Source organism: Eretmochelys imbricata, chromosome 16, assembly GCF_965152235.1.
Source record: "Eretmochelys imbricata isolate rEreImb1 chromosome 16, rEreImb1.hap1, whole genome shotgun sequence".
In the NCBI taxonomy this organism is placed as follows: domain Eukaryota; kingdom Metazoa; phylum Chordata; order Testudines; family Cheloniidae; genus Eretmochelys; species Eretmochelys imbricata.
In genome coordinates this window covers 5,077,845-5,103,519 of record NC_135587.1, presented here as the reverse complement: position 1 = coordinate 5,103,519, position 25,675 = coordinate 5,077,845, and the positions used below count along the sequence as shown (strand labels likewise).

Sequence of the window (25,675 nt, the reverse complement as noted above, 5' to 3'; positions counted from 1 at the left end):
AGGATGTTCTGCAAATCAGTATCAATAAAGCAGGGACTCTGGTAAAAAAAAACGGTTACTTACTTTCTCATAACTGTTGTTCATGTCCATTCCACATTAGGTGTGTGCACGCCGCGTGCATGAGCATCGGAAACTTTTTCCCTTAGCGGCTCCCGGTGGGCTGGCGGCCCCCGAGTGGCGCCACTGAGCCCCGCATATATAGCCCTACCGGCCTGACCCCCTCCAGTTCCGTCTTGCCGGCGACGCCGACAGAGGGGTAGGAGGGTGGGCGGTGGAATGGACGTGAACAACACATCTCGAAGAACGACAGTTACGAGAAAGTAAGTAACTGGATTTTCTTCTTCGAGTGCTTGGTCACGTCCATTCCACGTTAGGTGAATCACAAGCTTACCTCTGGAGGAGGGTAGGAGTCACGGAACAACTGCTCGGAGGACCGCTCTGCCAACTGCCCCATCCTGAGGAAGCTCGTCAAAGGAAGGTAATATGGATGGGGGGTGTTCAGCTGTTGTGACCTGCACTGGATATGCCATGTTTGTCTTTCTACCACAGGACAGATGCGACTTTGTCTGTACAAAGTGCAAGCTAGTCTCCATACTGGAAGAGAAGGTTCAAGGTCTGGAGCAACAGGTATCGACCCTGCGTTGCATAAGAGAAACTGAAGATTTCCTGGACGGATGTCAGTATAGGCTTCTATGGGTACAAGGTTCTGAAGATTCAGAGCAGGCTGCACATCAGGGACAGAAGGATGGTGAAGAAATTTGGCATCATGTGACCTCCAGAAGAAAAAAGGGGAACGTCCATGTACCAGCAGGACAGATACAGGTAAGTAACCGTTTTCATGTTCTCTCCACGTGTACTAATGCGGAGAGTGGACCAGATGATACGTCTGAGGGAAGGGAGCAGAAGGAGACTCCGCCAATTGAAAGGCATGGGAGGCACTGTCCTAGGGTTGGGGGTTCCACGACCACCGCTCCCAAGAGAAGGAGGCGGGTGGTGGTGGTCGGGGACTCTCTCCTCAGGGGGACTGAGTCATCTATCTGCCGCCCTGACTGGGAAAACCGAGAAGTCTGCCGCTTGCTAGGAGCTAAGAGTCGCGATGTGACGGAGAGACTGCTGAGACTCATCAAGCCCTCAGATCGTTACCCCTTCCTGCTTCTCCACGTGGGCACCAATGATACTGCCAAGAATGACCTTGAGTGGATCACGGCGGACTACATGGCTCTGGGAAGAAGGATAAAGGAGTTTGAGGCGCAAGTGGTGTTCTCGTCCATCCTCCCCGTGGAAGGAAAAGGCCTGGGTAGGGACCGTCAAATCATGGAAGTCAACGAATGGCTACGCAGGTGGTGTCGGAGAGAAGGCTTTGGATTCTTTGACCATGGGATGGTGTTCCAAGAAAGAGGAGTGCCAGGCAGAGACGGGCTCCACCTAATGAAGAGAGGGAAGAGCATCTTCGCAAGCAGGCTGGCTAACCTAGTGAGGAGGGCTTTAAACTAGGTTCACCGGGGGAAGGAGACCAAAGCCCTGAGGTAAGTGGGGAAGTGGGATAACGGGAGGAAGCATGAGCAGGAGCGCGTGAGAGGGGAGGGCTCCTGCCTCATACTCAGAAAGAGGGGTGATCAGCAGGTTACCTCAAGTGCCTATATACAAATGCATGAAGCCTGGGAAACAAGCAGGGAGAACTGGAAGTCCTGGCACAGTCAAGGAATTATGATGTGATTGGAATAACAGAGACTTGGTGGGGTAACTCACATGACTGGAGTACTGTCATGGATGGATATAAGCTGTTCAGGAAGGACAGGCAGGGCAGAAAAGGTGGGGGACTTGCACTGTATGTAAGAGAGCAGTATGACTGCTCAGAGCTCAAGTATGAAACTGCAGAAAAACCTGAAAGTCTCTGGATTAAGTTTAGAAGTGTGAGCAACATGGGTGATGTCGTGGTGGGAGTCTACTATAGACCACCAGACCAGGGGGACGAGGTGGACGAGGCTTTCTTCTGGCAACTCGCAGAAGTTAGTAGATCACAGGCCCTGGTTCTTATGGGAGACTTCAATCACCCTGATATCTGCTGGGAGAGCAATACAGCGGTGCACAGGCAATCCAGGAAGTTTTTGGAAAATGTAGGGGACAATTTCCTGGTGCAAGTGCTGGAGGAACCAACTAGGTGCAGAGCTCTTCTTAACCTGCTGCTCACAAACCGGGAAGAATTAGTAGGAGAAGCAAAAGTGGATGGGAACCTGGGAGGCAGTGAGATGGTCGAGTTCAGGATCCTAACACAAGGAAGAAAGGAGAGCAGCAGAATACAGACCCCGGACTTCAGAAAAGCAGACTTTGACTCCCTCTGGGAACTGATGGGCAAGATCCCCTGGGAGAATAACATGAGGGGGAAAGGAGTCCAGGAGAGCTGGCTGTATTTTCAAGAATCCTTACTGAGGTTACAGGGACAAACCATCCCGATGTGTAGAAAGAATAGTAAATATGGCAGGCGACCAGCTTGGCTTAACAGTGAAATCCTTGCTGCTCTTAAACACAAAACAATGACAGAATGACTTTTGCCTTAGTGGTCTCCGTAGGGTCAGGTTGAGCTGCCAGGTGAGAAGACAACAGATATCACCGCTTATGCCGCTTGTCTTTGTCCTTTCTCCTGTAGAAGCCCGCCTTGGGAGTTCCCCAGGACCTAGATTGCTGAAGGGGAGGAGGCGGGGGATGGAAAGTCTTCCTGGACCGTTGAGGTGTGTGAAGGCCCTGGGAACGGAGGGTGGCTCAAGAGTCTTTAAGGCCATGAAGCCTTGAGTCCGTCAGCTCAGAGAAGAGCCCCGTACCCTCAAAGGGGAGGTCCTGGATTGTAACCTGCATCTCCTGGGACAACCCAGAGGACTGCAGCCAAGAGCTGCGTCTTACGGCCACCGAAGACGTGACCACTCTGGCCACCGAGTCAGTAGCGTCCGAGGCCATTTGGAGGACTCCCCTGGTGACTGATGTGCCTTTGTCCACCAGAGCAGTGAACTCTTGGACACAATCCCGTGGGAGGGCCTCCTTGAATTTATTCAGGGAGTCCCACAGATTGAAGTTATATCTGCCAAGCAGGGCCTGATGATTAGACACCCTGAATTGTAGATGATCAGTCAAATACATTTTTCTGCCAAACAAGTCCAGTCTTTTGGCATCCTTGTTCTTCAGCATGCCACTAACTTGTCCCTGTCTGTCCCTTTCATTCACTGCAGACACGACCAGTGATGCTGCAGGGGGATGAGTGTACAAGTGCCTTCTTAGAGGTTGGCGGAATAGAGAAGGGTGTTTGCTACAATGACTTGGCAATCTTAGGGACCCCTGGGCAGAGGGACAATGCAATCCAGGCAGGGATGCTGGCCAAAATGACATTGAAGAGGTCATCGGTTTCCTCTGCAACCTCCTCGATCTGCAGGCTCAGGTTCTCAGCCACCCATTTAAAAAGGGCCTGGTGCTCCTTCAAGCCGTCCGGGGGACTACTGGCGTGGGACGGCCCGCTCACCGCCTCGTCAGGGGATGATGACGAGGACTGTACTCCCAATGGAAGAGCATGTTTCCCCTCCTAGCTGAGGGAGGGCTCCTCCAGTGCCGGGGCTTGCTGTGCTGTGCCCGCATCTGGCTCGGGGGTGTGCTCCAACTGCAGTGCCAGCTGTGCCGTGCCCAGCTTGCCCGAGGCGGCCAGGGCGGGTTGGGAATACATGACCGTCAGCACCAGCACCCCCCATGGGTTCCAGTAAGGCCACTGGGTGGGCCACTGTCCCTGCTGCAACGTCCCCGCGACCAGTGCTGTGCCAGCCTCCCGCATAGGTGGAGAGTTCCCCTTGTGGGGCAAAGGGCTGAACTCCTGGTCCGACCTGGATCACTGCCCCTCTGGTGACCACAGTGGAGCTGTCAAGGCCTGGGTTTGCCTGCTGAGTCGGGTGGGTGACCGGTGGGGCGAAGGCAAGTAGTGACGCCTGCTGTGGGAGCGGTACTGGGCTGACCAGGACCGGTGCATTGATCCCGATAAGCCTCTCCAGGATGGTGACCGACGTCTAGGACACAGCCCGTGGGAGGGTGACCTGGGTCTAAGCGACCTGTGGCCGGGAGTTCGCCAGCACTGGCAGTATGGGAAACGGCGTCCCGAGATGCACAATCCATGGGGCTGGATCTAATGCATCCGAGGGTGCTGAGGGAGTTGGCGGATGTGATTGCAGAGCCATTGGCCATTATCTTTGAAAACTTGTGACAATTGCGGAAGGTCCCGGACAATTGGAAAAAGGCAAATATAGTGCCCATCTTTAAAAAAGGGAAGAAGGAGAATCCGGGGAACTACAGACTGGTCAGCCTCACCTCAGTCCCTGGAAAAATCATGACGCAGGTCCTCAAGGAAACCATTTTGAAGCACTTGGAGGAGAGGAAGGTGATCAGGAACAGTCAACATGGATTCACCAAGGGCAAGTCATGCTTGACCAACCTGATTGCCTTCTATGATGAGATAACTGGCTCTGCAGATATGGGGGAAGTTGTGGACGTGATATACCTTGACTTTAGCAAAGCTTTTGATACAGTCTCCCACAGTATTCTTGCTAGCAAGTTAAAAAATTATGGATTTGATGACTGGACTATAAAATGGATAGAAAGCTGGCTAGATTGTTGGGCTCAACGGGTAGTGATCAACGGCTCAATGTCTAGTTGGCAGCCAATATCAAGCGGAGTGCCTCAGGGGTGGGTCCTGGAGCTAGTTTTGTTCAACGTCTTCATTAATGATCTGGATGATGATGGGATGGATTGCACCCTGAGCAAGTTCGTGGATGACACTAAGCTGGGGGGAGAGGTAGATACACTGGAGGGTAGGGAGAGGGTCCAGAGTGACCTAGACAAATTGAAAGTTTGGGCTAAAAGAAATCTGATGAGGTTCAACAAGGACAAGTGCAGAGTCTTGCATTTAGGATGGAAGAATCCCATGCACTGCTACAGGCTGGGGACCGACTGGCTAAGAAGCAGTTCTGCAGAAAAGGACCTGGGGATTACAGTGGACGAGAAGCTGGATATGAGTCAACAACGTGCCCTTGTTGCCAAGAAGGCTAATGGCATATTGGGCTGCATTAGTAGGAGCATTACCAGCAGATCAAGAGAAGTGATTATTCCCCTCTATTCGGCACTGGTGAGGCTACATCTGGAATATTGCATCCAGTTTTGGGTCCCCCACTACAGAAAGGATGTGGAAAAATTGGAAAGCGTCCAGCAGAGGGCAACAAAAGTGATTAGGGGACTGGAACACGTGACTTATGAGGAGAGGCTGAGGGAACTGGGATTGTTTAGTGTGCAGAAGAGAAGAATGAGGGGGGATTTGATAGCTGCTTTCAACTACCTGAAAGGGGGTTCCAAAGAGGATGGATCTAGACTGTTCTCAGTGGTAGTGGATGACAGAACAAGGAGTAATGGTCTCAAGTTGCAGTGGGGGAGGTCTAGGTTGGATATTAGGAAACCCTGTTCCACTAGGAGGGTGGTGAAGCACTGGAATGTGTTCCCTAGGGAGGTGGTGGAATCTCCTTCCTTAGAGGTTTTTAAGGCCTGGCTTGACAAAGCCCTGGCTGGGATGATTTAGTTGGGGTTGGTTCTGCTTTGAGCAGGGGGTGGGACTAGATGACCTCATGAGGTCCCTTCCAACCCTGATCTTCTATGATTCTATGACTCCGGAGTCCCAAGCCTAGTAGGTGGGGAGTGCGTAGAGAATCTGGGCCTTCTAGCTGGAGAGCTAGGGTGCAGTGCCAGGGTCTGAGGTCACGGGGATGGAGACCTGTGCCTGTGGTCCAGTGACCAGAGGTGCTCTGCCATCCTGGGAGGCTGCGCTCTGGTAGACTTTTGCCCTTCAGTGCTGGGGCTGTAGCCAAGTCAGCCTGCGGAGCAGGTCGACTGTGCTCCTTAGCTGCCAGAACTGCTTCAGGCACTGACGGCCTTGGGAGAGGCTGGGGACCCTTGCTGCTTCCTGGGCTTGGGGGGTGGATCCCTGGACGGGCTGGGGGTCAGACCTCAGTGGTGGCCCCATGCTGGGTGCATGGCCTGACACAGGTCCGTTACCCATAGGTGCCAACTTTCCCCGGTGCCGGTGGGTGCTCGCGCCTCCCCGCCCCTGGCCCCGCCCTGACTCCACCCTTTCTCTGCCCCTGCCTCACCCCCATTCCAACCCCTTCCCCAAAGTCCCTGCCCCAACTCCACCCCCTTCCTGCCCCTATTGGACCCTTCTCCAAATCCCCGCCCCGGTCCCGCCTCTTCCCCGAGTGCACCACATTCCCCCTCCTCCCCGCTCCCTCCCAGTGCTTGCCACGCAAAACAACTGTTTCACAGCACAAGCGCTGGGAGGGTGGTGGAAAAAGTGGGCACGCAGTGCTCTCACGGAGGAGCGGAGGGGGAGCAAAGGTGAGCTGGAGCGGAGGGGTGGGGCGGGGAGCTGCTGGTGGATGCAGAGCACCCAGCAATTTTTCTCTGTGGGTGCTCCAGCCCTGGAGCCAATGCTGTTACTCACAGCCCCCTTGTCCTTCATCGCCAAGGGGCTCCTCTTCTTCTGGCTCTTCTTCGGCACTGGCGAGGGGGAACGGTGCCGAGCCGAGCCAGGTGCCGGTGGTGCGCTTCGCACTGAAGCCAAAGTACTTGGGGTGGGTTCCTCTGCGAAGGGCTCTGACGCTGGGCAAAGCGCAGCCTCCATGAGGATGGCCCTCAAGTGGATATCCCGCTCCTTTTGTGTACGAGGACGATGCGAGACTTGTCTTTTCGATGGACTTTCCCCAAACACTTCAGGCAGCTGTCATGAGGGTCACTAATCGGCATCAGCCTGCTGCATCATGCACATGGCTTGAAGCCAGGAGAGCGGGGCATGCCCTGCTCGGGGACAAAGTCCCAGCCAGGACTCTACATATTCTACTTAACACTACAAAACTAACTACTATTAACTATGTACAGATTAGGCAGAACAAAGGTCTATGAAGAACTGCTAACACTCTTACGAAGTGCAAGATGAGGCACTCCAGCTAACTCTTGCTGGTGGCCGCTCTGACAATTTTTCCTAAAATACTTAATTAACTTTAGGAAAAACAAATAAATATGCATGTATACACATGGTCAGCACCAGAACCAGAGATCGGAGTCCACTGCGGCATGGCCAGGGGGTTGGAGTCTGAAGCCCCATGGCTGAAGCCTTAGTCTGCAGCCAGGCTCCCTAAGTCCCCGCTGCCCATCTATCCCAGAGCTGAAGTCTGAGCCCCACTAAGCCCCCCCTCCCCTCATGCCTCCTCTCCCCAGGTAGAGAACTCACCTTGCTCCTTCAGCGTTGTGCCCCACCTGTCTCTGGAGACATGTTTTGATGCCACGCCCCCATCACTGCCCAGAAAGCTGTCATGGCTGCAGGGAAAACTCCTGTCATGGTGGCTGCATTTGAGAAATAGTGGCACAGGCCCATTACTCAATGCGGGTGGGAAAGCAATAACAGAAAATGTGAAAATGGCAGACGTGGTAAATGACTTTTTTGTTTTGTTTTTCACCAAAAAGATTAGTAGCGATTGGACATCTAACATAGTGAATGCCAATAAAAATGAGGTAGGATCAGAGACTAGAATAGGGAAAGAACAAGTTAAAAATTACTTAGATAAATTAGATGTCTTCAAGTCATCAGGGCCTGATGAAATACATCCTAGAATACTCAAGGAGCTGACTGAGGAGATATCTGAGCCATTAGCAATTATCTTGGAAAAGTCATGAAAGACAGGAGCAATTCCAGAGGACTGGAAGAGGGCAAATATAGTGCCCATCTATAAAAGGGGGAACAATGACAACCCAGGGAATTACAGACCAGTCAACTTAACTTCTGTACCCAGAAAGATAATGGAGCAAATAACTGAGCAATCAATTTGCAAACATCTAGAAGATAATAAGGTGATAAGTAACTGTCAGCATGGATTTGTCAAGAACAAATCATGTCAAACCAACCTAATAGTTTTCTTTGATAGGGTAACAAGCCTTGTGCATAGGGGGGGAAGCAGTAGATGTGGTATATCTTGACTTTAGTAAAGCTTCTGATACTGTCTCACATGATCGTCTCAGAAGAAAACTAGGGAAATACAACCTAGATGAAGCTACTATAAGGTGGGTACATAACTGGTTGGAAAACCGTTCCCAGAGAGTAGTTTTCAGTGGTTCACAGTCAAGTTGGAAGTGCATGAGTGGGGTCCTGCAGGAATCAGTTCCAGGTCCAGTTCTGTTCAATATCTTCATCAATGATTTGGATAACGGCATAGAGCAGAGGTCAGCAACCTTCAGCACACAGCCCATCAGGGTAATCCGCTGGTGGGCCGCGAGACGTTTTGCTGATGTTGACTGTCAGCAGGCATAGCCCCCTGCAGCTCCCAATGGCTGCGGTGCGCTGTTCCCGGCCAATGGAAGCTGCGGGAAGTGACAACCAGTACGTCTCTGTGGCTCACCACTTCCTGCAGCTCCCATTGGCCGGGAATGGCGAACTGCAGCCACTGGGAGATGCTGGGGGCCATGCCTGTGAACAGTCAACGTAAACAAAATGCCTTGCCGCCCACCAGTGGATTACCCACTGTGGAAGACTGCCGACCCCTGGCATAGCGAGGACACTTATAAAGTTTGCAGATTGGGAGGGGTTGTAAGTGCTTTGGAGGAGAGGATTATAGTTCAAAATGAACTGGACAAACTGAAGAAATGGTCTAAAATCAATAGGATTAAATTCAATAAGGACAAATGCAAAGTAGACCACTTAGGAAGGGACAATCAGTTGCACACGTACAAAATGGGAAATAACTGCCTTAAAAGGGACCTGGGGTCATAGTGGATCACAAGCTAAATATGAGCCAACAGTGTAACGCGGTTGCAAAAAAAAAAGCAAACATCATTCTGGGATGTATTAGCAGGAGTGTTGTAAGCAAGACACGAAAAGTCATTCTTCTGCCCTACTCCACGCTGATTAGGTCTCAACTGGAGTATTATGTCCAGTCCTAAGCGCCACATTTCAATAAAGAGATGGAGAAAATGGAGAAAGTCCAGAGAAGAGCAACAAAATGATTAAAGGGCTGAACAACCTGACCTGTGAGGGAAGATTGAAAAAATTGGGTTTGATTGGTCTGGGGCTGGTCTCCTGGCTCCCCTCGCTGCACCAGCCGCACAGCACCCAGAGACCCTCCTGCTGCGCGTGGCTGGTGCTGGGGGGCTGCCGTAGGTCAAAGCACCTGGAAAATCTGGGACCTGCTCGGCAAAGCCCAGCTGTGACAGCCGGAGAGGCCTGGGCAGGGCTGGGGTTGTAGGCTGGGCGAGGGGCAGGTGACATCATTGCCTGGCACTGCACTGGGGGGAAATAGCCTCTTCCCTTCGCTGGTTCCCACTGATAGATGCCCTGGAGCAGGCGGGTCCAGCAGGCAGGGCGCCGGGCCCATGCCTGGCTTGGTCACTGGTCGGGAGCCATGGAGGTCAGCCTGTGACGTGCCACTCGGCTGCAGTTGGCAGCGCACGGTGGCCACTAGCCAGTCAGGCCTGGTCCCTCCCCCAGGCGATGGGGAGGAGTTCATAGAGTAGCTGGATCACTTTATTGTCCCAGGGCAGCAGTGTCTTAATGGTCATTGCCAGCAAGTCAACCCCCAGCTGAAAAACTGTTGCACTGGGGGAAGCCAAATGGGGCCCAGTTGGGGGGCCACCCCCCAGGACCTCCCTCCGAGGACTCAGGCAGTGCCTCCCCTCCCCCCAGCCACACAGAGTGGAGCCAGCCAGAGACTCCAGAGCAGGGCCCAGAAGCCATAGTCATGACTGGACTTTCTCAGCCCTGCGCTGATGGGTTGTTTGCATCAACCCACCCCTACCCTTCCCTCCCCATCACTCCCCACCAAACCCTCTCCTCCCCATCCTGTCCCTCTCACCCCTTTACCTTCTGCTCGTCCCTCCTAACAACCCCTCCACCCCACAACGCATGGCACTGCCATGCCTTTTGCCACCATGCCATGGTCACTCTGCTGGTATGCTCTACCCCTTCCATAACCGCTCTGTGGTGGGCTGGGCTGTTTAGCTTGTCAGCTCTTTGGGGCAGAGCCCGTCTGCTATCTGTGTTTGTGCAGCACCTAGCACAATAGGGCCCATTTTGGCTGGCCCTCAGGCACCCCTGGCATACACAGGATTGATCAGGAAAGGAGCAGGGGCCCTGTGAAGTGAATTGGTACTACCCAGAATACATGCACCATGTAAAGCTGAACATGACTGGAAATTGGGTGTCACTGAGTGAAATCAGACATGTTTAACAGCATGGTCAGTGTAAGAGACCCAGACGGGAAAGGGATTGTAACAGAGCCCGTCTGTAAAGCTGGAACATTTGTAATAGATTTATAGGTGGTAAGGTCAAAGGGGATCATTCGATCATCCAGTCTGGCCTCCCGCACAGCACAGGCCAGTGAATTCCACTAAGCAATTCTTGAGTCTAGGCCTTCTGGCAGAGCTTTTAGACAGAGATGTGTTGAATTAAATCAAATTAAAGGCTCCAAGCGATGGAGTGATTTGTAGAGATCTCGGGTTTTAATAAGACCATCAGATGCAAGGAATAAAATGGACCAGCCCAGATCAAAGGAAAACTGTGGTTAAAAACCGAACTTTCAAACACAAACGCTCTTTGCAGTGCTAGGAATAATCCTTCCGAACAGCACAGTGAGGCTTCAAACCAGCCGCATTTACCTGTCACTGCTGGTACTGCCTGTTCCCATTTGGTGTTTCACTGGATAATGAAAACACTCTAATCCCCTTGTGTGTCTGGTCGTTTCCACCTTCCAGGTCTCAGGTCCTGGCCCCGTGCTGCAATGTTTGGGTTACAAACACTGCACGGGAGTAGTTTGGTTTTAAAAAAAATTCATGGAAACGGCCCTACTGCTCCTGGGGGTTTGGAAGGAAAAGCTTGTATTTTTACAAGAGCTAAATCTGGACCCAGGTTAGTCCCTTTAGGCCCCACCCAAGCAGTGTTCAATTGGTCTGTTTAGGCCACGCCCACGGAGAGGTGGATTGAACAGCCTGCAGTGTGGATTAATTTTTCACACCTATGGAAAAGATGCTGAGTCTTATGGAACAAGGTGGAAACACTAGTGGGTCCTTCCTGGAGGAACTTCATGCTTGAGGAAACTCAGCCCTGGTGCCTTTGGAGCCACTGTTTGGGAAAAGAGAGCAGGCTCCCGTGGGTTTGTGGTCCCAGTTAATATTACACTGGCCAGCTGTTTAAAGAAACAACCCATGAAGAAAAGGCAGGTACAAGAAATAATATTCTCCTTTTATTTACACTATAACCATGACGTCAACATGTTTTTGTTAGCTGCAGAGATGCTTTGCATTGTAAACCGGGCACTTAGACGCAAGACATTCTCTCCAACTCTGTCAAATCCAGCACTAAGCCACGCTTCCCAGACCACGACATCATTATCCAGAGCAGTGAGAGTGTCTGATTCACACAGCTGTTTATCTACACAATCAAACCCTCCATTGTCACAGAACTATATATACACCCAGGCTCTCCCAGCGGCCTGCTGCTTGGAGCACAGAGTTTGTCAAATAAAACCCACCGAGTTAGAAAATGTTGTACACACTCTTGGAAGAGATGGCCGTCCGTTCCACTGCGGGACTCCAAGACACGCAGAAATATTGCACTTGTAAATTAACAAAGGAAAGGATTCAAGGAGTTCCTATTACACAGCAACGCATCCAGCTACAGGAGGTCAATAAATAAACGGAGAGGTGTGTGGTGGGCGTGGGGGAGGAACTGGCTCTCGCTGCTTGAGGGGCGCATCACCAGACAGACAAAAGAAGTGCCATTCTATCCCACGATCAGGGCCTTTTGTTAGCCAGTTTGGCAGGTGCGAGTTCTGCAGGGCTCGGGCAGCACGACAAGGCCATGGAAAGGGGTTTGGTCCAGTTCAGCAGAGGCAAGAAGCCGGTTCTTGCTGGTTTCCCCTCTCCCCAAAGCCTCCCTGCCCACTGACTCACTGCCCACTGACTTATGGCCCCCAAAACAAAAGACAAAGCTCAGGCCAGTGCTTCACAGTAGTCTTGTGGGAGCTTCCCTCCCGGCTGAAACTCACACCCAAGCCTTGGCAAAGGGCGTCGTACCGATGAGATGGCGAGATCCTGAGGAACGGTACACTGGAACAGTACCAGACTGCTCGGCTCTCCAGCCCCCTTGGCCTCTAGCTCTCTGCCTTTGCCTGTCCATGTGTCTGTTCGCTACAGAGATATGGCTTCCATGGGCGTGAATCCCAGCAGAAAGGCATGCTCCCCTCATCCAGCTCAGGGAAGACCTCCCCAGTCGATTTCATGTAAACATACAGCTCCCAGTCTGCCCCAGACAGTGTCCTTGGGATCTACAGTGTGGGGCTGGATTTCTTCTGGTTAATTATGTCTAAATACAACTCTGAGCGGAGGAAGCGGGGGTAAGAGTCCTTCTCCATGAGCCCATAGATCCGTTTCTGAGCGAGGTCAAAGCAGCTCCGGGTAATGGTCTGCAGGTTCTCTTTGGTGTGCTCCCGCGTGTAGGAGTCCAGGTTCACCTGCAGAGGAACAAGGGACAGTCACCGTCAGCTACGTCCCCATACAGCCAGGCACAGCAGACACCGGGCTCCCAACGGGGAGCGACAGCAGGTGCCGCAGCCTTTCCAGCCTGGCCTATGCATCAGTCAATCTCCGTTCCAAAGGGCACCGTCACCCACTTGGGAAGGGCTTCGGCAGGGCAGACCCAGGCACAGACCAGGGCACCGGATCTCTCCCAAATGGGAGCCATGGAGGGATCAGTTAATGGGTGTCACTAGGGCACCTCCCAGCCACTTCACAGGGCGACAAGGTGCTGCTAACAGGAGGGGTTAGTTGCAGTGCTCCCCAAGTCCTCCCATAGCTGACTCAGCAGCACTGACATCAAGTCATGGATGTTTCTGGACGCTACCCTTTGGCCGGTGTGCGTGTCTACTGGCAAACTGAGGTTCCCTGGAATTTGAGCCCACCCTGAAGCAGGCCTCCAGCCTCAGACTGAATGAATGCCCATTTCCTGCCCCCAGGGCCTCGCACCTGCCAACGGGCACTGGCTAGTATCTCCAGAGCAGGCACCAACTGGTGCCTTTCCGTCCCCCAGCACACAGTAGCGCCGTCTGCAGTCCCCGACTGCATGGTCCTTCGTGCTCTCTGCCCTTCTGACAGCTGGCATCATGGGGCCCCAGCACTGCAGTGGGATGCACTGGGGCTCCGAGCAATGTCTGTGCTGTGCAGAATACACAGCTGGGAACTGTCCCTCTCTGGGTGCAGCGGGCCGTGCAGCAAACGCTCCCCGTTACCTCTTTGCATGACTGGATAGCAATGTACTCGGCAAAGATCTTCTTGGCCTTGGACACCATCTTGGATTGGGATTTGATCTTCTTGTACTCCTCGCACGCAAGCCAGAATTCCAGGTTCTCCTCGCTGAACTCCGTCCGCAGGAAGGCCCGGAAGGCAGCCAGCCCATCTGTGGGGAGCAGAGACACGGCTCTACTACCAGGCCCCAGCAGCCAGCCTCCGCCAGACACCCTCAGAAAGCAGGGACTTGCTTAAAATACAGGCCCTCTGGAATCGCCCTGGCATCCCCTCCTGGCAAACTCTTCCCTCTGCCCTGGGGGAAAGAGATGCCTGGGGAGACATCCTCTGTTCCAGTCCCTCCACCTGATGTCTACACTCTGAGCTGGAACGGCTACCGCAGCCTGGGAATTGGGGGAAGGGCCGGGAGTCAGTTGTAATGTCTCCTGCCCCTCAAAGTCCTGCCAGGGACGGGAAGGCTGCGGCTGTGGCTGCAGCTGGCCCGATGCGAGCAGCACACCGAGTGTCACTGCAGCAGTGCCTTCACTAGCCCTATCAGGCTGCCACTCTGCACTGAGGCAAGCGCCTCATCCCAGCGCGGAGAACCACAGACTGGGCTGGGCGCTGGCCTGATCTGCTCCATGTCAACAGGGAACCGGGGCACGCGCGGTAACGTTCACTGTGCCCACAGCCAGGGGTCTGGACTGGACTGGCATCGCAACAAGCATCTCCTCTGAGCCCAGAGAGAGAGGGGCCTCCTTCCATCAGACGGTGCCTTCACCTGAGAGGGCCCACCCAAGCACTGCGTGGGGGAGGGGTGGGGTCTGTCGGTGTGTGTATGTGGAAACACAGCCAGCTCTGGGGTGGAACGCAGGGGCTGTTCTGTGGCTGTGTCACCATTTTAGGGCAGGAAACGGCGGAAGTTTGCATTCCTAGAGCACCTTCCATCCAAACTTCTCAAAGTGCTCTACACACTTTACTGACCTCCCCTCCCAGCTCCGACGGGAGGTGGGGAGAGATCCCTGTCTCCCGTTCCAGAGGGGAACCTGAGACACAGAGTGGAGGGGGACAGAGCTGGGCACAGATCACGGGACCCACAGACCCTGTCACTCCCAACCCATCCAGTAACACCCATCTCCCTCTAGCCTAGCTTCTGCACTGGGATGCAGCCCGACCGGCCCGTGAAGGGAGGAGGTGGAATTTCTAGCACTGCCATTTCTCCAAAGAGGAAGAATCAAGTAACTACTCGGCTCATTGGGATGTAATTGGAGCGCTGTCCCTCGAGAACACGGTGCCCTCCAGGACAAGGCCTGCTCCCCAGCCCCACAGGGACCAGCAGGAAGGGGAGTGTCTCAACCCCACACTAAACACTTGGCCTGGGAGCCCCCAGAGGGAATCGCATTCATGAAGCATGAGGCCAGAGCGAGACAATCCTGTTTGTCCAGCGGAGAGCTCAGGAGTGGCACGTGATCCCCCGAACCCTGGGGCGGGGGGGGGGGGGGGCAGCAAACACTTACATCTGTGCAGCAGCAGTTTCTCCAGAGATTCCCCCCACTTGAGAGCTTCCTCCGGGGTCGGCCTGCAATGGAAGGAGCCGTTCTTTGGAAAGGCAAATTTGTGCTCTTGGCTCCTGGGCTGCCCACATTGGCTGAACAGCAGCAGCTGCACCGACACCCAGATCACCACCCCCCAGCAGGCAGAGACTCAGCACGGCTTTGAGCAGGGGAGAGCGAAGCAGCCTCTCTCCGCCCTGTCTCAGCCCAGCCTCAGGCTCAGACACTGGGCTGCTGGCAAGGTGCTCTGCCAGCCCAGGGTGGGGCAGGAGAGGATCAGACACAAGAAGTGCTCCAGTGACTAGCTGGGTCCTCCCGCGCGTCTGAGCCCAGGCTGGGGTGAGCGAGGGAGCTCAGTTCCAGGTGTTAGCGACCGCTGGACCAGCTCCCAGTCACTCTGCACTGAGCCCAGGATACCAGGGGCCAGCCCTCCAGAGCCAGGGCTTTGGGCACACACAGCCTCTCCTGGGGAGCCCTGCCATGAGTGAGTGGGGCAGGAGAAGGAGTTGTTCTCTGAGGGGCCACCCAGGGGGTGCTGTGAAAGGGGCACCTGCCCCTCCCGGCTCACAGACCCTGCCCTGTGCTCTGACGGGTGGGCAATAATCCATGTGGGGCAGCTGGGCAGGAGCTTTCAGTTGAGCTGTTTTTTGGAAGGCTGCGTGGAGCTCAGCCACAGGTCATGGGGCTTGGAGCTGGACGCACTGTGGGAGGTTCTTTGGCCTGTGTGAGGCAGGAGGTCAGATTGGATGGACAGAATAGTGCATTGGGGCCTTAACATCTATACCTTTTGGCTAGCCAAGGCATCCTGCCCCCTGCTGTCATGGGCGGGGGACAGCAGCTGGCACCCATCTGGCCCTAGTGCATTCACTCAGAGAACAAAAGTTGAAAATCTAGCGCTCTAGGTCAGGATATGGCCTGGGACTTGGGGCAGTGGGGCTGTTCCTGCCCTCCTGGCTGGGCACTGGGTGTCCTGAGGACCCGCGGTCAGTGCGGATCTCCCACGGCAGCTGGTATTCTAACCCCCCTGTGCTGCCGTGGTGTCACGGTGCTGCGTGCACACCCAGCGCCCCCGCCCCCCGCCCCCCCCCCCCCCCCCGCTCAGAGAGGGCCCAGCAGAGCAGCTCTGGCAGCCCAGTGCCTCCCACCCCCAGTACCTACTTGAGGGATTTCATTGCTTTGTCCAGCTTGCTGATGGGGTTGGCTCCTGGAGACTCATTTCGCCGTCGAAATATCCCCAGTCGGTTCTTCATGTCTTTGGCCCTGGAGAGAAGAGAAGGTTTTAGTGCCCAGGTGGGCGGCTCTGGTGGTGAGGGCTGGGGAGAGGGACCCAGAGCAGCGGCCCCATGCTCTCACTCAAGGCAGCTGTTTCTGGAACCTGCTGCCAGAGGGTGGCTGACTGATCAAGAACCTGAGCAACTTTAGGGCCCAGTGCTAGAGCTTCCTTGCACGGCTCAAAGCAGGGGAGAGACGGAGCGGCCGGGGGCCAGCCTAGCCAGGTGCAGCCCTCCGCTGCACGTCCCTGTGCTCCCCCAGCGGACACCAAACACCTACTCCTTCATGGTGTGCCGACGCTGCAGGTTCCCGCTGTGTGGCCGGGGCACGCCCAGCAGCACGTCCGAGTGGAACTCCAGGGGCTGGGGCTTGGAGAGGTCTCGGAAGAAGGGCATGGCTCAGGCAGCGCCCCCCGCCCAGGCAGCGAGCCCACGGAGGGACCCTGAGCCTGGAGCGCAGCTCCCCGGCTGGCAGCAGGTCGGCGAGCGACCAGCCTGGCCAGAGGCTGCAGGAGCTCTGCCTCCCAGCTCTGTGCTCTCGCTCCGGGCCAGCGAGCCAGGAAGTGGGAGGGACTGGGCCGGAGGAGCTGTGAACGCTCCATGGAGCGACAGAGGCCTGTGTGAGTCAGGGCGGCGTCAGCACCACCCCAGCCGCGCTCCAGCTGTGCGCAGCCCTGCACATGGGCTGCAGCTCCTTATGAAGACTCCGCGCCCGGTTGCTGTGGCAACCAAAGGAGGTGGAAAAACCAGCCCAGCGCAGGATAGTGGGGCTTTGCAAGAGCAGGGGAAAGGCAGGCAGGGATTTCCAAGGAGCTATTTATAGCGTGCAGGCATCCTCAGGAATGCCAGGGGGACCAGAGCACAGGGCCCTGCACCCACAACAGGCAGAGACAGGGCGGTAGATGTGGTGTTAGCCTCCAGCCGGAACACCACAAGGGCTTTGGTGCAGCCAAGGTCTGTGTAAAAGGGTCTGATCTTGCAGCCCTTACTCAGGCATCGACTTGCCTGAGTTACACAAGCCCTCAGGGCAGCCAGGGGCTCAGCTCACCGTGGTGCTGGGTAGATCACAGGGAGGGACATGGGGAGCCAGTGCAGAACTGCTGGACTTGGCTAGGGAAAACAGCTAAACCTCCAGCTGTTCATTGCATGTGCATTGTGATTTCGGTGGGGTTGGTCCTGCTTTGAGCAGGGGGTTGGACTAGATGACCTCCTGAGGTCCCTTCCAACCTGATATTCTATGATTTTATGCAGCCTCCCCACGGGAGAGAGACAGGGAAAGCCCCAGAGCTGGTGGGCCTGCAGCTGTGCATGGGCCACAGGGGTTTACATACACTCTGCCCTAGGAAGGCCAGAGAGGACTTTGGCAACCATTTACACAAACACATTGATTGGTAGTTTCTAAACTAAGGCCAAGGCAGCCTTGAGTTGAACAGGCTTTAGCCAGCTACTGCTGGGACTGTCCAGTTAAAGCTGACAGGCCCACGCAGCCATGTTGGGGAGGGCATGGAGTGGGAAGCGCTAGCCCAGGGTGGGGGGTGATGCTGTATCTCCAGGCCCAGCCCAGCATGGCCCGGTCACATGGCACACTGCGCAGCCCCAGGTTTGGTCTGACTTGCAGTGTGGCTCAGGGAGGGGATTGTTGGAGCTGAAGTGAAGGCCGTCCCTGCCAGTGGAGGAGATCCAGGCCCCTGTGACACTTTCCCCACGCATCTCTCTGCCACCTGCCTGCCCTCATGACAAGGCACAAGGTATGTCTTTGTCCCATACAGATAACAAAAGGTAAGTAACCAAGCACCTGGAGCCAGGGCTGTGTCTGAAGGCTCTGCACAGCACCCATCAGCACCGTATCTCCTGAGCTCTCCAAGACACACTCCCTCTTCCCAGAGTCTCCCAAGCAGTGATTATGGTGCAGGTGTCTAGCTGTGCAGAGGACAGCTTGGGTGCAGCGCAGGACAGTAGCCACTAAGCAGCAGCACATCTGCAGAGAGTGGCTAGGCAATGGAAGAGAGAATCCAATGCTCAGGGGACCACGGCGCAGAATGGCCTGGTGGGGACCTGGCCACCGCCCAATTCACAGGCTCTGCACCCCAGGACAGGGGCTTGGAGAAGAGACTCTCCTAGAAAATGGTTCTCTTGTCCGAATGACAGGTGGTTTAGCACTCAGCCCTACAAGGTGCTGTGCACTTGGGCCCCAATCCAGCCAAACACGTACGTACATACTTGGCTTTAAGCTCCTGTGATGTTCCATTGACTTCAAAGGCCTCGTCAGGCACCTAAAGCTAGGCACATGTTTAAATACTTTGCTGGATTGAGGTTAAAGTGCTCATTGCCTTGCTGAATGGAGCCCACAGTGGCCAAGGCTGGGCAGTGACTCGGATGCTGGGTGTCTGTTGCCAAGTATCAGTCAGAAAGCAACGTGGGAAAACAGGGTCTAAACAAGGAATCTTGCCCTCAGACACCATCTGTCTCCTATTACAGCAGTCCTAGGAATGCTAATGCCAGAGTGCCGTTTTCCAAGAGAAAGCCACACAACCCTACACATCTCAAACCCACAATTGTAGCCATGTTCTTAACTTAGCAACTCAGTGGTTATTCCTCTGCAAAATCATCCCCTGCTGTTTGCATTGGCAGTGTACTTGAGAAAGTTACAAGCACTCTGGTATTTACAAGCACACATACAGAGAGCATGTGAACATAACCATGCACAAATACTTACATATCAGCACAGTGCAAATTTCTGGCTATAAACAGCTCTGTATCTCCTGCCTGAGACTAAGCAGTTCGAGACAGCTCCGGATGACTTTTGTATCAATCACATGCAAAGAAACACCTGACGAGATTCTACATTTACTAACTGCAAGAGACAACTGTGCTTTGTTTTCCTTGCACATAACTGCAAACAAACGACAGAAACAGCCCTCACCATCACCAAGGCTGCATCAGCTCGAGAAATCCACAGAACTGAACTGCCTGGTCCCCAGTGGATTATTTGCCTTATGGAACATAGCAGCAAAAGTGATAGCTGGTAAAAAACTCTTTTCTCTTTGATTTTGGGGCTAGCGACTCTTTTCAAAACCACGAGGGCCTAGAAGCAGCCATGCCCCAGATATTCTAGTTTAGGACAGTCTTGCAAGTCTGAAAGTGAAGTTCAACCATTCGTGGAAGGAAAAGAGAGAGGGGTCAGAGATTCTCATTGCGTGGGCGTCTCTCAGCTCCTCACAGCAGCCCTGCAGCCCATCGCTCAGTGCCTGTGCAGTGCAGCCACCCACGGCATGCCAGCCTGCCCAACACTGCTGCAATGCCACCTCCAGCACCCACACACACACAAAGCCCACAGCAAACAGCATCACATCAATTCCTCTGCCCTCCTGGGCTCTGGGCAACAGCCCACAACTGGGCAAGAAATCCTACCTTTCCAGGTACTTTTCTGAAAAGTCCACCATCGTGTGGTACATTGGGACGCGTCTGTGGCAAGCGATGGCTGGAGGTGTGCACTGGTCTGGGGAAGAGAGCAGAGTGCCCGCTCTCTGCTGCAGGCACCAGAAATACTCCACAGGGACTGACTGCAAACAAGCTGCTCAGCCAATAGCAGGGCAGCACAGCGCTGAGACGCTCCACAGTGAATCTGCCGCTGTCCCCTATTGTCCCAAGGTGAGGAACAGATGCATGGCTCTGCAACTGCCCTTGAGACTCATCTAAAATGGGAAGCTTCACTAGTCTGAATCCTCTTCTTCCTTCCCAGCCTGATTCATCTGAGCTGGCCTCTCCCAGCCTGTGCAAAGCGGTGGGGCAAGGTCCCGTTGCTCTGCACACAGAGCAGGGAGCATGAAAAGCGGATTGTGAAGGACTGGTTTTAAATTAAACTGTCAGGAGGAAAGAATCAAAACTGCAAAAACCTGAACCCTTTCACAGCAGTGCCTGCTTCCCCACCCCATGTGGCAACATTTCCCCCTAGTGGCACTCCCATGTACTGCTATATTTAAACCACACTGCACAATAACAACTAGCCAAGTCCCCATGGTGCAAGCCGGCAGGGGAGGAAGGAGGGTCCAGTGGTTGGTGATGCTTCCCTACCTCTGGGGGCCCCGCGAAGAGATGGGCACCCCTGGGATAGGAGCACTGCCCATTGAAGTGTCCCCTTATGACTGCATCAGTCACCCGCTGTACACACATCCTGTAACCAGGCAGATAACTGCCCCACCTGTGGCTGTTTACACAGTAGCTTTCCATCCACACCACACTCAGCACCTACTTTTATAGAACAATAAATCGCCCCCTCTCCCAGGTTTCTGTGGCTGCCCCAAGTGATGGTTAAGGAGGACAGAGCCCATTTGCCAGGCCTGTTGTTGTAACATGTACAACTGGTCACACCTTTGCTTTTCAAATGCAAGGCAGTTTTCCCAAAGCAAACCCGTAATGGTGATGATCATCGGTGCTTCCTAGGCTTCTTTCCCCATGGCACTCTGTCTGCACATGTCAGAACTAGATCTGTAACCAATGCTTCTGTGCAAGAGTCCACACTCAGGGCACACTTGTGTGACATGTAACACTTACAGCCTGACTTGCAGCATGGCTGCAAACCTGAAAAGGTGTAGGGGGGGAGGCTGGATTTCCACTCTAGATGCAGTCAAAGGTCAGCACAGACCAAATCTGAGCAGTTAGAAAGGGACCATCCTGGTAAGCTTCTCGCACTGGCCTCATTCTTCTATTTAGTCAGAGGATTCATTGCTGGGAGTGCTTAGCAGTTCTAACAGGCCTGGGTCCTTCCCTGGGATATTAAACATCAGCAGCTGCAAGCTTCCCTGCTCCTCTCCCTGCTTGGGGCCAGCAGGAAGGAGGCCCCAGCTCAAGTTTCACTCACTCTAAATGTCCTCTTTCTGACCTCCACTTCCCTGCAGCCCAGGGAATCCTGTGTTCCATGGCCCCAGGAGCGAGAGGGCCTATTAGAAACCCATCAAGAAAGAAAGGAGCCCCTAACATCTTCCATTCCTACCCTGGCTGTATGCTACTGGCCTTGCAAACTGCCTCCAGTACGCACTCCCATACATTCCCTGAGGGAGGTCCAGTTTCCTTCAAGGATAGCCAGACTTTAGCTACAAATCTAAAGTGAGATCTTATTGCATTCTGAGCTTACCACTCCCTTCCCCCAGTGTTACTGAGGGCAAGGAAGCGATGGTCGTACAGCTGCACAGAGCTCTGTCTGGCCCACCAGGGACCCAGCCCAGACAGTGCACAGCCTCCTTATTTCAAACACAGACGGACCACCCTCCCTTCCTGATCACAGCATGAGACCTGAGTGGAGCCAGGTCTCCAGATCCTGCAGGCAGTGCAGCCACACAGCACAGGTGGGACAAAACTCTAACCCTGACCTCGCGTGCCACTTACAAGTTTTTGCTCTTTTTCTTGCAGGAGGCCTCGTCCCCATCCTCACAGCAGCACTCGTTGTCTGTTCCGCTGAGCTGCAGGGGGAAATACAAAAACACCGTCTGCATCATGGTGCCAATGTGAGCCCTGCGCCCCTGAGTGGCGCCGTGTGCCTCCCGCTCCCACTGGCAAGGCATTTGGGGCCTGCAGTCCATGGGCTGGAGGCTCCTCTAGCCAGGCAGGGGGAAGGTGCCTTTGCCAGCAGAGACCACGTGACCATGGGGAGATGAGCATGAGATCTGTGCAGATCCCTGGCCAGTCCCAAAGGCCATTGGGCCAAGGGCCAACTCCTCAGACAGGGGCACAGATCAAACCCACAGTGCAGGCTGCCTGGGCCAACGGCTGTCCCAGGCACAGTTAGGGTCCCTGCCAGCTCCAGCATCCTCCGGGAGGGGTGCAAAGCTCAGCTCGCAGCTCATCTGGTCGCCCAGACCTGGCTGGCTTCATCCCTACTCAGCTCCACAGGCCTTTCCACCACATTGGGAAGGGGCTGCCCTTGAGCGATGGTGGCTGGCAGGGAGTGCCCAGAGGGTGGAGGTGGAACAGGGCTGGGGATGCCAGCCCCTCTGCCCCCACTTACTGGTCTGGGGAGGGGCAACCACTTGCAAAGAATGGCAGCAGCCCCTGCCAGCCATTGGAGGGGCAACACGTCAGAGAGTCCCCCTCCTCCCCCTGCACCACAGGTATCTGCCCCCTCATGCCCCGACAGACCTCCTGACACCACCCCCACAACAGGCCTCTGCCCCATCCCCGCACCACATCAGGCCAGGTGTATCTAACCCCTGAGAAGCTTCATCACATACAGCCAGACTAGCCCTTCAGCACTGGGAGCCGTGATGAACAGAGCTGTAGGTCCCGTGTGTGTTGATTTTATCCGAATACCGGGGGGCAGGGAGAACAAAGGAACGAGGCTTCCCCGGCTCAGCCTCCGTCAAGGCCCCGAGAGGTCCCCAAACCAGCCAAACTAGCCATAGCCCAGGCGTGTCAGCAGCCCACCCGGCCTGCTTTCTGCGGCTGCGTTACCACGCCCAGAGGCAGGGCTCTTCCCATCCCAGCCTGGGCAGAAAGGAGAGAGGAGATACTGGTGCTGCTGCCCTCTCCCTGAGGCAAAGGCAAGAGCAGCACGCTCTGGAACCTGCATGTATTTAAATTAGCCTTGGAATAAGTGCGCTGAGGCCCAATCCTGCTCCCCTTGGAGCCAGTGGTAAGACTCCTGCTGACCACAGAAGCAGGGTTGGGCCCTGGCACATGTCTCTGTTTGAAGGGTCCCAGGTGCACAGGCACTAGTCTGAGGGATTCCGTTGCAGAAACCTCCTATTTCAAACCAGGAACCCTGGACAACTCACCACCGAGCCCTCTCCCGGCTGGGCTATTTCTGAGACTGAAGCAATGGCCCATATGTTCAAAATGAGGCACATACATGAAAGGGGCCTGGTTCCCCATGGCGGCTGGCCCCTCCCTTGTGAAATCTATAGAGCCCCGGCCAGGTTCTGGCTACTTAGCTCTTCCCATGCAAAGCCTGGCCAGCAGCAGCCCAGCTTGAGGCAGGGGCACAGATGGGCCTAGGAAGCCTGCAGCTGCATCAGGCGAGGCGGGCGGTCGGAGAGGCAGGTCCAGCTGCTAGCAGAGCTTGGAGGTGTCAGACAAGCCAGACCTAGGACAAGTCCCAGCCCTCCCCAGCCTCAACATGCTGGTGAAGGTCAGCCGCCTTTGCAGGAGCTCCTGTCACTCAGGGCCCTGGAAGTCCCAGGGGATCTCTCTGAAGATCAGCTGGGCTTTCCCAGGGAGCTGGCTTTGCCTTTCTCCCCCTCAGCATGTCAGCTTGGCGCAGAGCACTGATGTGCAGCCATCCCATTCGGCTGGCATGTGTGCCCAGAGGGGGGCAGGGGATGGGGTGTAGCAGCCATCAGGACCACAGGACTTAAGCAGGACTCGCCAACAGCTGGCTGCCAATTTATTAAAAGGTGACTTTTAATAAATCTTGGAACATGGGGCAAGTCCCAGAGGACAAGCAAAGCTAAAGTGTCTATATTTAAGAGGGCGAGGGGGATGGCCTGGGTAACCCCAGGCCACGGGACACATTGATAACGAATTCAAAGACGACAGCACAGTTCTGCCCTTGAAAATCTAGGAATCCGCATGCTCTGCTGGGAAGTGGCTCTTAATCCATGCTACAGGGAGGGCCATGTGGCTCCTCTTCCCAAAGGGCAGTCTGGGAACCAGGGCCTGATTCTGGCCACAGCTGTGGGCACATCAGGGAGGGGCTCATGATGTAGACCTGGGAAAGGCACAGGGAAGCCCATGCTTCCAAGGGGCAGTTCAGCCCTACCCCGCCCAGGGAACGCTGAGCTAGGGGCACCTGGCCTGGCATTTCCCAGAAATCTTGGAGCAGCTTCAGAGCAGCTTTCCTGCACACGGGTGGGGAGGCTAAGCCCCCACTGGTGTATGTCTGGCCTGTGCTCCGCCTCTTCCCATCCCTGCTCCACCCTTTCCCTGAGGCCTCCGCCGCCGGCTGCTGCCTGATGAGTCTGTCCCTCCTCTTCTCCACTCCACCCCCCACTCCGGAGGTCCGATGTACCTCCCCGCGAGACCCCACCCACCCCCCACATCCCTCCTCACCCCCTTGACTCTGCAAGACCCCCCCTCACTGCGTTCCTCCTCACTTCCCCCACCCTGCGGGGGTGGAGGGACATGGCGGGTGGGGGAAGTTCGCAGGGGAGGAGAGGAGGGACTGGGCAAGTGGTGGCAGGGGAGCTGAGTAGGGGAGACGGTGGGGCCTGGGGCAGAGTGTGGGTGGGGCTGTGGGCAGAAGAGGCGGGACAGGGAGCTCGCTGCCCCCCGTGGGCCCCTGCGTAGGGTCGCCAACTCTGGCTGAAGCTATTCCGGGAGATTTTTTCCCCAACATGATGTAATTTCATTTTCTTAAAATAGCCTATTAAAATCTCCCAGCTTGCTTTCAACAGTCACCAGGAGATTGATGCCAATTCTGGGAGACTCCAGGCCAATCCTGGAGGATTGGCAACCCTGCCACCCTGTGTCTGGCCCACTGAGCCCTGCCAGTTGTCTCAGTCTTTGAGCAGGATACAGCTCCTCCCGGCCATGTGAACAGATCTGCCCCTGGTCCTGGCAGCTCACTTTGTGGAAGCCCCGGACTAATGTTAGCCCAGCACCTCCTCCTACCAGGCTCCAGCTGCCTCGGCCAGGGTGCCCACAAACGCAGCCCCCAGCAGCAGTCACCACCTGGGGAAATGTGGCCTTAGGGCCAGAGGGAGGGCAATGCCCAGCAAGCAGGCTGTCCGTCTCCTGCCCTTCTGTGCCCACAGCGGCAGCACTGACTGCAGCCAACTGCAAACCTCAGCCAGGCCTGCGTCTGCACTGACAGAAAGGATGGCTTGGGTAGGAGCTGTGCCATGAGACTGCCCCCCTCAGGGCCAGCGGCAGTGTGGGCTGGCTATGCCTGTCGCCCCAGCAGCATTCCCTGGCTTTCCATGCCAGCTGAGGCCCCAGCACCACACAGGACTAGTGCACGCTTTCCAGGATTCCCGGCACCCTGGCCCTACCGTGGGAACATGCTCCCCAGCCCAGCAGCCCCGGGACTTCCTTCCATTCTAATCTTGTGCTTCCGGAGTTTATCAGCCCTGAACAATGCAGCCCTCTGATAATATGGTCCTGGCGAGTGACTGCAATCCAGGCGACTTGCAGCCCTGGGAACGTTTCCTTCCATTGTCGGAAAAGCCTCCACTTCCGCATGGAGACAAAAGGCAGACAGCAGCCTAATCTCAGCCCCAAATGTCCCAGAGCTCCCACCCACAATGGGGCCTTCAAACAACCACCTCTGAATCCCAGCACCAGGCAAGCAGGGGAGCGAGAGAGCTCCGGAGAACCAGACACAAAAGGCTTAAAAGGGTCCTGTGCACACTTCGCATACAAAGATCTAACACCTTGCGGGTTCTGGTAGCAACGTGCAGATAGAGACACCCCACCCTCCCATTGTGGAGGATTCTGGGTAGGGCAGTCCAAGAGCATTTCCTGTTCTTAGTAGTATTATAATTAGAACTACCACTAGAGGGCACTCCATAGGCAGGTTACATG

General features: G+C 55.1%; 1 protein-coding gene across 2 annotated transcripts in view; it reads right to left on the bottom strand.

Annotated features, from left to right (window-relative positions):
* Positions 1-11,284: 11,284 nt before the first annotated feature.
* RGS3 (regulator of G protein signaling 3) overlaps positions 11,285-25,675 on the bottom strand; it is a 176,174-nt gene continuing 161,783 nt past the window's right edge. The window contains exons 3-7 of one of the 2 annotated variants that reach the window (XM_077835670.1): positions 21,545-21,618; positions 16,047-16,148; positions 14,853-14,914; positions 13,341-13,507; positions 11,285-12,566 (exon numbers count right to left, since the gene is read on the bottom strand). In XM_077835670.1, the coding sequence (XP_077691796.1) occupies positions 12,381-12,566; positions 13,341-13,507; positions 14,853-14,914; positions 16,047-16,148; positions 21,545-21,618 (591 nt within the window). In that variant the 3' untranslated portion in view covers positions 11,285-12,380. Of the gene's footprint in view, positions 12,567-13,340; positions 13,508-14,852; positions 14,915-16,046; positions 16,149-21,444; positions 21,619-25,675 lie in introns of those variants that run through there. The other variant, XM_077835668.1, reaches the window with a different exon arrangement.